At 39.3% G+C, this 12,625-nt stretch overlaps 1 protein-coding gene across 21 annotated transcripts in view; it reads right to left on the bottom strand.

The window, feature by feature from the left end:
* RALYL (RALY RNA binding protein like) overlaps positions 1–12,625 on the bottom strand; it is a 548,770-nt gene that overhangs the window by 149,865 nt on the left and 386,280 nt on the right. For all 21 annotated transcript variants that reach the window (XR_014055712.1, XM_081496753.1, XM_081496765.1 and 18 more), the window contains one exon: positions 4,853–4,928. Coding sequence is in view for 20 of the 21 variants with exons in the window: in XM_081496753.1 (XP_081352879.1) it covers positions 4,853–4,928 (76 nt within the window). In the remaining variant the exon portion in view is untranslated. The remainder of the gene's footprint in view (positions 1–4,852; positions 4,929–12,625) is intronic.

The raw sequence follows: 12,625 nt of genomic DNA, 5'->3' as shown, positions 1-12,625 counted from the left end.
AGTTCTTTGATGAGAAGAAAAGCCATTGGCAACTTTTTCTGATAATAATTGAAATTATGACATTTCAAAAATTCTGCATTAGCTGCATCTCTATGCATACACTTTAAAATCAGTCTGATCGTAAATTATTTGCACTTCTCAGTTGCTTAAACATTGTCCTTTACCTCTAACAAGGTACAGAAAGCATCATTTGGCTTTTGTTGATGACTTCATCTCTGACCTTTAATATCAATACTGCTTTATGACCAATTACCAACATTTGATAAGTCCTGTAGCTTCCTCTTTTTATATAAAAATGTTTATTAAATTAAATAAAAGGACATGGCCAATATGAAAACTCAATTAAGATATACTTCCAGTGTGTCTTTTCAGATTGCTGATGGTCATAGCTTAGAGAACCCTGGGGCATTAGGCGTGAAAAGGCCCTTAGAACTCACCTAGTTCTGACCCTTTTACTTTATAGTCCGAGAAAGGAAGCTGTGAGTGGCTGAAAAGGAGATAGGCTAATTTTCAGAGAACAAAGGCAAGAAGAACACAGCTCCAAGCTATCTTTTGAGGGCTCTTCATGCAATAGGATATCAGAATATAATTGATTTTGATATACATAACTCATTCTTCTTTATTCAAATGATATCAGGAAAAAGGGGCCTTGCTCACCACTTACGTTAGTTCTTTGGATGTGGACCCTGGCAGAATGAAGATACGTATCTGGGACAGGGCCAGATAAACTGGATGATAGGTGATCTCAACAGCGTGGGACAATTGGCTAAGTCTAACGAAAGGGGATTTAACAGAGATGCAGACTCAGCACTTAGATTACAAAAAGCAATGGCAGAAGTACATGAAGTGGGACATATAGCTTAGCAGCAGAACATTTTTTTTTCCAAAAGTGGCTCTTTTTAAAGAATCAAAATTTCCATGAGTTTAATCTTGACATCTTATCCAAATCAGCTGAATTTTACGTAACCAAACAGAAGTCTATACAGAACAATACAGTCTAGTCTAAGTAAGAGTGTCCTACTCTAAAGCAATGACACTAACTCGGGGCATGTAGAGGAGAAAGACCGGAATGTTAAACTGACTCAGATTCAAGTATGTAAGGAAAGATTAAAGGAATTAGTTAATATCTCTCTAGAAAAGAGAAGGATTGTACTTGTTTCTTTGATGAAATAGAGGTGATAGAAACACATTGCTTGTAACAAAGAGGCTGAAGGACCTGTTGGAAAGAAGTCAGGGTGTGGCATCAGAAAGCATGAGCTTGATTATTGGCGCCTTCATTTACCGACTCAGTGGACATGAGTTTGAGTAAACTCCGGGAGCTGGCGACGGACAGGGAGGCCTGGCGTGCTGCAGTCCATGGGGTCACAAGGAGTCGGACACGACTGAGCGACTGAACTGAACTGACCCATTATTTACCAGTGGCGTGACCTAGGGAAGATTTCTGAGAAATGACATATCAGGTTCTTGATCTGCAAGATCAGAGTAGCAATATCTGCACTGCAGAATTGCTCTGAAAATTAAATAATATATATAGAGTATGTGCAGTGCATGACATGCACTAGTCAGCAAATATTAACTTTTCTACCACTTGTTAGGTAGAGTCATAAGAGATTTTTATTAGATTTTACTAGAGGAATATCTTGTAGAAGGGTTGCTTAAGTGAAGATGAAAAGGTTAGGCCAGATCCCTAACAATGCTCCTTGATGTAGATATACCACCAACATTTTGCTGTACTTTATGCCAATAAGGATTTTTCATTAGAATATTTGATTCTTTATAGGCTATATACTCTTTAAAAGCTGTAAGAATTTTTACTACTACAAATCATAAAATATGCCACTTCAGCATTCTTACCTGGAGAATCCCAGGTACAGTATGAAAGGCAAAGAGATATGACATTGAAAGATGAACTCCCCAGATCCGTAGGTGCCCAATATGCTACTGGAGAAGAGCATAGAAATAGCTACAGAAGGAATGAAGAGGCTGAGCCAAAGCAGAAAAGACATCCAGTTGTGGATGTATCTGGTGGTGAAAGTAAAGTCCGATGCTGTAAAGAACAAGACTGCATAGTAATCTGGAATGTTAGGTCCATGAATCAAGGTAAATTGGAAGTGATTAAACAGGAGATGGCAAGAGTGAACACTGACATCTTAGGAATCAGTGAACTAAAAATGACAGGAAAGGGCAAATTTAATTCAGATGACCATTACATCTACTACTGTGGGCAAGAATCCCTTAGAAGAAATGGAATAGCCTTAATAGTCAGCAAAAGAGTCTGAAATGCAGTACTTGGGTGCAATCTCAAAAACGACAGAGTGATCTCTATTTGTTTCCAAAGAAAACCATTCAATATCACGGTAATCGAAGTCTATGCCCCAACCACTAACGCCAAAGAAGCTGAAGTTGAATGGTTCTATGAAGATCTATAAGACCTTCTAGAACTAACATCAAAAAATAAAAGATGTCCTGTTCATCATAGGGAACTAGAATGCAAAAGTAGGAAGTTAAGAGATACCTGGAGTAACGGGCGAGTTTGGCCTTGGAGTACAGAATGAAGCAGGGCAAAGGCTAACAGAGTTTTGCCAAGAGAATGCACTGGTCATAGCAAACACCAGCTTCCAACAACACAAGACGTGACTCTAGACATGGACATCACCAGACGGTCAACACTGAAACCAGATTGATTATTTTCTTTGCAGCCAAAGATGGAGAAGCTCTATACAGTCAGGAAAAACAAGACTGAGAGCTGACTGTGGGTAAGATCATGAATTCCTTACTGCAAAATTCAGACTTAAAATGAAGAAAGTAAGGAAAGCCACTAGACAATTCAGGTAGGACCTAAATCAAATCCCTTACGATTATACAGTGGAAGTGATAAAAAGATTAAAGAGATTAGATCTGATAGAGTGCCTGAACGATGGATGGATGTTCATAACATTATATAGGAAGCAGTGATCCAAACCATCTCCAAGAAAAAGAAATGCAAAAAGGAAAAATGGTTGTCTGAAGAGGTCTTACAAATAACTGAGAAAAGAAGAGACACGAAAGATGAAGGAGAAAAGGAAAGATATATCCTTTTGAATGCAGAGTTCCAAAGAATAGTAAGGAGAGATAAAAAAGCCTTCCTAAGTGAATAGTACTAAGAAATGGAGGGAAAAAATAGAATGGGAAACACCCATTGCATGAAATGTAAAGATGGGCTCAATAAAGGACAGAAATGGTGTGGACCTAACAGAAGCAGAAGATATTAAGAAGAGGTGGCAAGAATACGCAGAAGAACTGTATAAAAGATCTTCATGACCCAGATAATCACGATGGTGTGATCACTCACCTAGAGCCAGACATCCTGGAATGTGAACTCAAGTGGGCCTTAGGAAGCATCACTAGGAACAAAGATAGTAGAGGTGATGGAATTCCAGCTGAGGTATTGCAAATCCCAATAGATGATGCCATTAATACGTTGCATTCATCATGTCATGAAATTTGGAAAACTCAGCAGTGGCCACAGGACTGAAAAAGGTCAGTTTTCATTCCAATCCCAAAGAAGGACAATGCCAAAGAATGCTCAAACTACCGCACAACTGCACTCATCTCACAAGCTAGTAAAGTAATGCTCAAAATCCTCTAAGCTAGGCTTTAACAGTACATGAACTGAGAACTTCCAGATGTTCAAACTGGATTTAGAAAAGGCAGAGGAACCAGAGATCAAATTGCCAGTGTTTGTTGGATCATAGAAAAAGCAAGAGAATTCCAGAAAAAACATCTATTTCTGCTTTATTGACTATGCCAAAGTCTTCGACTGTGGATCACAACAAACTGTGGAAAATTATTCAAGAGATGGGAATACCAGACCACCTGACCTGCCTCCTGAGAAATCTGTATGCAGGTTAGGAAGCAACAATTAGAACTGGACATGGAACAACAGATTTCCAAATTGGGAAAGGAGTATGTTAAGGCTGTATATTGTCTCCCTGCTTATTTAACTTATATACAGAGTACATCATAGGAAATGCTGGGCTGGATGAAGCACAAGCTAGAATCAAGATTCTCAGGAGAAATATCAATAACCTTATGGCAGAAAGTGAAGAGGAACTAAAGAGCTTCTTGATGAAGGTGAAGGAGGAGAGTGAAAAAGCTGGCTTAAAATCGAACATTCAAAAAGCTAAGATCATGGCATCCTGTCCCATCACTTCATAGCAAATAGATGGGGAAAAAATGGAAATAGTGACAGACTTTATTTTCTTGGGCTCCAGAATCACTGCAGAGTGTGAGTGCAGACATGAAATTAAAATACGCTTGCTCCTAGGGAGGAAAGCTGTGACAAACTTAGACAGCGTATTAAAAAGCAGAGACATCACTTTGCCAACAAAGGTCTGCATAATTAAACCTATGGTTTTTCCAGTAGACATGTACCCATGTGAGAGTTGGACCATAAAGAAGTCTGAGAGCCAAAGAATTGATGCTTTTGAACTGTGGTGTTGGAGAAGACTCTTTAGCATCCCTTGGACTGCAAGGAGATCCAACCAGTCCATTCAAAGGAAACCAGTCCTGAGTGTTCATTGGAAGGACTGATGTTGAAGCTGAAACTCCAATACTTTGGCCACCTGATGCGAAGAGCTGACTCATTGGAAAAGACCCAGATGCTGGGAAAGATTCAAGGTGGGAGGAGGAGATGATAGAGGATGAGATGGTTGGATGACATCACTGATTCAATGGACAAGAGTTTCAGAAAACTCTGGGAGATGGTGAAGGACAGGGAAGCCTGGAGTGCTGCAGTCCATGGGGTCGCAAAGAGTGGGACATGACTGAGTGACTGAACAACAAAATCATAAAATAATGCTTGCTTACTCACCTGTAAAGTGCAGAAATGGGCCTCTTATTTCCAGGTTTTGGTCTGTATGGTTTTGGTTCTCCTGCCATATTGATATCTGAAAACATAAAATAAAATAACACTGATTAAGAAAGTATTAAACCTGTTGTGAAAATAAATTGTGAACTTGCATTATCTTTTTGTTTTTTGTCTATAAAATGTTATATGACATTCATTTATTCACAAGTGTTTTTTGAGCACCTACTCTAGGCCAGCTTTGTTTGAGATTTGTCATGTGTCGAATGGGTTAGATCCGTACCCTCGTGGGACTTGTCTTCTATGGGGAGGGAGGGCATAGATAGTAAACCACAAACATAGCAAACAGGAAAATGACGTAACATACCAGAAGGTGCAAAGTACAATGAAAAAAGCAAATACTGGACTAGGTAGAGGGGTCGGGAATGCTTGCTAAAACTAGAGAGAGAGACTGGGAAAGCAGGAGAACGATTGTAAAGCGAATACACTCCCATAAAAATTCATGTAAATAAAAGAAAGAGGCAGAATGACGTATCCTGCTGATTTGCGGTTTTGGCTGGAATGTCTCTGTATAGACGTTTTCATAGAACGAAGCTTTGCTCATGAGAGGGATTGTTACATCTCCTTTGGTAATATCTTCTCCACTTCAGCAGGGAAGAAGTGTTAGAAGGTTGGACTATAAGGCATAGCAGGTTTACTGAGGGAAAAACAAAGCACATTCAGTAACTGGCCTGTGTTCAACTACAGAGTTCTGGGGTGATTTGAAGGGAAAGACAGCGCGTCGCTTGCTTTCAAGAACTAAAACTATAACAAAGTCTCTAAGATGAGACAAGAAGATGCCTAAATTAAGTACATGACAAGAGGGCACTTGCAACAATTACCAACCTTAATATTTTTTAAAAAATGTGTAAAACTGTTAAGAAGTTGGGTGGTAAAGGCTTGGGAAGCGATATAAACTATTATATTTAATAAAGTTAACATTTCCAGAGGATGATAAAAAAAGAAAATCTAAAGGAGGTGAACTTTAAGAAAAGCTTTGAAAGAAGTGAAGGACATCATTTTGACAGAAAAGAAAGGCCAAGTTCTATTTCTCATAAGTGAGAAACAAAGGTGTTAGTTGCTCAGGTTGTGTCTGACTTTGCGACCCCATGGACTGTAGCCCTCCAGGCTCCTCCGTCCGTGGGATTTTCCAGGCAAGAATAATGGAGTGGGTTGCCATTCCCTTCTCCAGGGGATCTTCCTGACCCAGGGATCAAACTCAGGTCTCCTGCATTGCAGGCAAATTCTTTACCGTCTGAGCCAAATACAGGGGACTACATACACTGTCTGGGGATGGATGGACCACCCGTCAGCAAAAGCAACCAAAATATCTAGATGGAAAATAATAGATCTCTTTTAAAGTAACTTATATTGGTGTATAGATGATTTACAATGCTGTGTTAGTTTCTGCTGTATAACAAAATGGAACAGTATGTGCATACCTATCTGCACTCCTTGATTAGGCTGTACTCCCGTAGAGGTCATTACAGAGTGGCCAGTGGAGTTAGTTCCCCCTGCTGTACAGCAGGCCCTTGCTAGTTACTGACTTTATATGTAGTTGTGTGTAGATGCCAACCCCAGTCTCTCAGTTTACCTGCCCCTCTTCCCCCTTGGTAGCCACAAATTTGCCTTCTACACATCTGTGAAGCTATTTCTGTTTTGTAACTAGGTTCATTTGTACACATGTTTTAGATTCCACATATAAATGATTTCATATGATAGTCATCTTCTCTGTCTGACTTACATCACTCAGTATGACGATCTCCAATTCTAATCATGTTGCTTCAAATGGCATAACGTTATCTCTTTTACAAAACACATCGGGCTAACGTGAAAGTAAGGCATTCACAGAAGCCTACATCTGAGTGGACGTGGCGAGCCAGATGGACTGGAACACTGAACCTGGCTTGGTCTTGAAGACGTCTGCTGAATCCAGAACCTGAGCTTTCGTTCTCACGTCCTTGGAAATCCGAGGGGACCGGAGACAGGGCCCACGTTAAAGGACAGGAAACGCATGCTCATCTAATCAACAGCCAGATGTGGGAAAATCCTTAACTAGGAAGAGAGGGAAACCTCTTCCATCTCCCGAAGAATATCAGTATAAAATCCACAGGAAATGCCACACTTAATAGTGTGTTACTGGGCACATTTTCTTTACGATCGAGGGATTTACAAGGGCGTTTACTGTCACCATCTCTACATAACATTGTACTGGATATTGTAGACAGTGAAGTAAGACAGGAAAACAATATCAGGATGGGGAAAGAAGACACTAAACTGTCATAATTGCTGATAACATGTGGGTCCACAAAAACACTCTGAGGCATCCGCAGATTGCTACAACTAAAGGAGAGTTTTTTAAGTTTCTTATATTCAAAGCCAATATACGAAATTTAGTTGCATGTTCCTACGTAGCAATACATATTTAAATATATAATTTTAAAGGCTGCCACTTATGTAACATAAAAGTACTAAGGGATAAATACCTTATAAAATCTGAAAGATGTTTCTGAAGAAAATTATAATTCTGTACTGGGAGGTTTTATAGTTATTTTACATAAAAAGAGAATTTGGAAGAATTGATAAATATATATCTCAATTCCCCCCCAAGTTGATCTATTGAGTCTACATATTTACAGTAAAATCCCCAAATACTCTTTTCATGTCTGTGTGGCATTTGACATGCTGACTCTAAAATTTATATGATAGAGCAAAACATCAAAATAACCCTAATACACTTGAAAACAAACGCTGGCGAATTTGCCTTATCAGGATTCAGTTTAAAGCTGTAATAATGAAGACAGCAGTCTTGATACAAAAAGAGAAAACAAACCAATGGAACAGAGTAGAGAACCCACAAATTGACTTACACATACATGAAATACGTAAATTATGATAGAGCTGGCTCAGCTGACAAGTGAGTGAAAGATAGACTTTCGATGCTGTAACAATTGGTCATTGGTTATTATTGGTTACTAGTTATTGTAGCAAGGACAAATATGAAATTAGATCTCTAATTTCATCATTCAGAAAAATAGATTACTTATTGGATTAAAACCTAAATGTAAGAGGCAAAATATAAACCTTTTAGGAGGAAATACAGAAGAATATCTTTATGAGATCAGAGTATGGAAGGATAATCTTAAACCAGACTTAAAGATCACTAGCCTTAAAACATAAGAATGATAAATTCTACTACGTTAAAAATCAAGTGTTTCTGCCCATCCAAGTCACATTAAAAATGAAGAGTCACAAATTGGATAAAGAAGTCCTTGATGAAGGATTTGTTTCAGGAATATATAAAGCATTCATGTAATAGGAAAAAGAGACAAACTGCCAAATAGAAAATTGGGCAAAAACTAGTTAAGACACTTTACAGAAGAGAAAATATGAACGCTGAATAAACACATGAAAATATTCTCAACCTCAGTAGAAGTGGTAAATGCAAGCGAAATCACAGTGACATATAACTGATACCCACTGGATTTATAATAGTTTGCAACGTCTGACAATATCACAAGTTGATGAAGCTTCGGAAAAAGTTAAACTTGTATACATTGTGACTACAAGCATAAATTAGTAAAACTGTTTTTAGAAAATAGTAGCTTATGATACACATAAAATGCTCAAGGCTTTGAACCAGGAGGCATGTACCTATAGAAACTCTTGAGTGTGTATCTTATAAGAGTGTTTATTGCAGTGCAGTAAAAAATACATGGAAAAACACAAACATCCATTGGCAGATAACTGGATAAAAGAATTTTGTGATACATTTACACACAAGCATCCTACAAAGCAGTAAAGAGGAGCGGGCAGAGAGAGGGAAACGCGGGGCTGTTGGCGACAGTGCGCTGCACTGGTGACTCTCAGGGACATAACACTGAGCGAAAAAACGATATCCTGGAAAAACAGTGACAGACTGAATCCTTTTATGTTAATAAAAGTACAAGTTTAAACAATATGCTGCATAGGAATGAAAATACATGCAATGAAACTAAGAAAGCAAGCAGAAATAAGCAAATGAGTTCAGGATGAAGGTTGCCTCTAAAGGGGTGGATAAGGGTATGGGACTTGTGAAGGATATCTAAAGGACTTCAAAGCTAATCATAATGCACTATTTCTTAAACTCGATAGAGGAAGTAAGTTTATAATATAGCATCACTCTGTATAACTTAAATACATTATAAATTTTATTTTGAATATAAAATTGTATATAACTATTTAATTTTATTCATATATTTAAATTTAATGTATACTCAAAAATTTAATTTGTATAATAACTAATGCAAAATTACAAAATAAAATGATAACAAAGGTGGTAAGGTGTGTGTTGATAAATATTCAGGTCGGGGCAGAGGATTGTGGTGAATAAGGATTTTAGGGGAGATGGCGAGTGGGGAACCAGAAGGAAAGAGCAGTTGGCAGGATGGCTTAATGGACGTGAGAAGATTATTAGAGCCTCCAGTTAGAAATTTTCATCTGATTTGAGTGGGAAATAACTTTGGATTCCGAGTAAAAAACAGTCCTAAGAATGAATTAGGAAGACACTGACTCTTGTATAATTTGGAATAAGGCCCAACAAAGATCTAGGCTGTCTAACCCTTCATATATGACAGAGTTGGAATATATAAAGCAAAAAAGTGAGTGAAACAAATGAAGATTTCTGTTATTTTTATAAGCTCTGTAATGACAGTAGAGGTACATATCCAGGAAATATCATTAGACACACTATTGTATTTCTGTCTTAGACTTCACTACTTTTGAACTGAAAACAAAAAATATTCTCATAAGTAAATTAAAAAAAAAACTTGAGACTTAAGACTATCACAACAAGTATCGTAACATCCATTTCAAAAATAATGTGTAGCTAGTGATTCTGAGTTTGACAATGTATACATACAATGGGGGAGCTTCCGTGGTGGCTCAGATGGTAAAGAATCTGCCTGCCAAGGCAGGAGACACAGGTTCCCTAGGCTCGATCCCTAGGGAAGGAAGATCCCCTGGAGAAGGGACTGGCTACCCACTCCAGACTCTTGCCTGGAGAATTCCATGACAGAGGAGCCTGGTGGGCTACAGTCCGTGGGGTTGCAAAGAGTCAGACACGACCGAGTGACTAACACTAACTAACTAACTACATACAATGCAGTGCTTCCCTGATGGCTCAGTAGTGAAGAATCTGCCTGCCAATGCAGGAGACGCAGGTTCAATCCCTATGTTGGGAAGATCCCCTGGAGAAGGAGATGGCCACCTACTCTATTATTCTCGCCTGGAAAAATCTAATGGACAGAAGAATCTGGGAGGCTACAGCTCATGGGGTCACAAAAGAGTCGGACGTGACTTAGTGACTAAACAACAGTGGCTCTACGTCTGTTCAGCCGTGTCTGACTCTGTCGAGGGCCCATGGACTAGAGCCCGCCAGGCTCCTCTGTCCATGGCATTTCTCAGGCAAAAATATTGGAGAGGTTTGCTATTTCCTACTCCAGAGGGTCTTCCCAACCCAGAGATCGAATCTGCAACTGCTGCATTGGCAGGCAGATTCTTTACCACTAGTGCCACCTGGGAAGCCCCAACATACAACGGAAGACGTTTTATGAAAGGTTGTTACACAGCCATTTCAGACATCACTGTCTGTTTGAAGGTAATAGAAAGTGTAAAAATTCTTTTTTTTCTTATAGACACTGGATAGTGTCTGAACACTGAATACTGTTCAAATGCATCATTTTCCTTTGAATGTTTATAAATGTATGCTTAAATATGGAAATTTTTGTATGTTACACCGCTATAGTAAAGATCATCCATGTCCTGCTGTTAGTGGACAGGGATGCGTGTGGGAGGGGATGGATGTAGACAGGGGAGCAGGAACAGCAGGCGTGAGCTCAGGAAATCAGTGAACATGAAGCATGTCCAGGGTCCGGATGAGGGAGCATTTCTTTTGTGTTTAGCTTTATTGATACAAGATTTCATTGTGTTTTGGGAACAACCTGTCTTATTTGGAAGCAAAAGTTCAGGTTCTTCTATCTCAAGAGCTGTTGGCCTTGAAGAAAGCCCACAGACTGTAAATAGCTCTGGACACTGAACTTAGTGGTCAGCTACAGAGAGACCTCCCAAGACTTCCTTCCCTGATTGTGCTGGTGCTGTGCAAGCCACCCACAGGAGGGACCAGGGGAGGGATGACCAAGGTCCAATTTTCTGCCACTCTCACGAGACGGGAACTTTGGAATAAAATGCTGAGATACAAAAATAAAGTGGTGTTTCTTAAATTTCCGAGTTTGTGGCGATTCACACTAACATTTAAAATCTTACATTACCCTCAAGAAAGAATGTAGATTTAATCATCGCAACAAATGCTTTTGAAATGGGTCAAAAAATCCTAGTTAAATTCCTACTTGTTTTGGCAAAAGTACATGCTGAGGTACTTATATACCACGGTGATGGACTGTATTATCTGAGTATTAAAATCATATTCTCACAGAGGGCATTGATAAAACTAGACAAGCACTGTGCAACAGGAGTCTCCTGAGGAGTTTCTGTTGGGTTTGAGGCCGGCTGAGACCTGGGGCCCTTTGTGGCCGTACTGCAGTGTTGGCGCCTAGACAAACGTCTCCTCAAGCAACAAACTACAGAAATTACAAGAGACTAAAAGCAACTGCAGAAAGTGAAGAACTAAAGAGCCTCTTGATGAAAGTGCAAGAGGAGAGTGAAAAAGCTGGCTTAAAGCTCAACATTCAGAAAACTAAGATCATGGCATCCGGTCCCATAACTTCATGGCAAATAGATGGGGAAACAGTGGAAACAGTGGCTGACTTTATTTTTCTGGGCTCCAAAATCACTGCAGATGGTGATTGCAGCCATGAAATTAAAAGACTCTTGCTCCTTGGAAGGAAAGTTATGACAAACCTAGACAATGTATTAAAAAGCAGAGACATCACTTTGCTGACAAAAGTCCATCTAGTCAAGGCTATGGTTTTTCCAGTGGTCATGTATGGATGTGAGAGTTGGACGGTGAAGAAAGCTGAGTGCCGCAGAATTGATGCTTTTGAACTATGGTGTTGGAGAAGACTTGAGAGTCCCTTGGACTGCAAGGAGATCAAATCAATCCATCCTAAAGGAGATCAGTCCTGGGGGTTCATTGGAAGGACTGATACTGAAACTGAAGCTCCAATCCTTTGGCCACCTAATGAGAAGAACCAACTCACTGGAAGAGACCCTGATGCTGGGAAAGATTGAAGGCGGGAGGAGAAGGGGACGACCTAGGATGAGATGGTTGGATGGCATCACTGACTCAATGGACATGAGTTTGAGTAAACTCCAGGAGTTGGTGATGGGCAGGGAGGCCTGGTGTGCTGCAGTCCATGGGGTCACAAAGAGTCGGACACGACTGAGCAACTATTGCTTTCTTTCAGGAGATGACTGGAGACCCCAGGCCTCTACGTGGAGGGAGAGGAGGTATTTGTACTTTGTCATATGACATTATGAGCCTCGGTAAGAACCAACCATGAAGCTTATCAAACAGATCCTATATCTATTTTGAAGTTTTAATATTTCAAATGAGCATGAAAAAATGTGAAAAAATCCAAATGAACTCCAAAATTGTCCTTCTACTATTAAATTTCAGATTCAAACAATTGAAAAATATCCTGTTGGGTTGCTAACTATATCTTTTCACAGTAAATTTCTTGAAGTATATTAAGTGTTTCAAAATCTAATCAATTTTCTTCTTTATTTTTAAACTAAATAAAT

Source organism: Giraffa tippelskirchi, chromosome 6 (assembly GCF_054371585.1).
Source record: "Giraffa tippelskirchi isolate mGirTip1 chromosome 6, T2T-mGirTip1v1.2.pri, whole genome shotgun sequence".
Taxonomy (NCBI): Eukaryota; Metazoa; Chordata; class Mammalia; order Artiodactyla; family Giraffidae; genus Giraffa; species Giraffa tippelskirchi.
The sequence above is the reverse complement of the archived record's forward strand: the minus strand, read 5'-3'. Positions and strand labels throughout refer to the sequence as shown.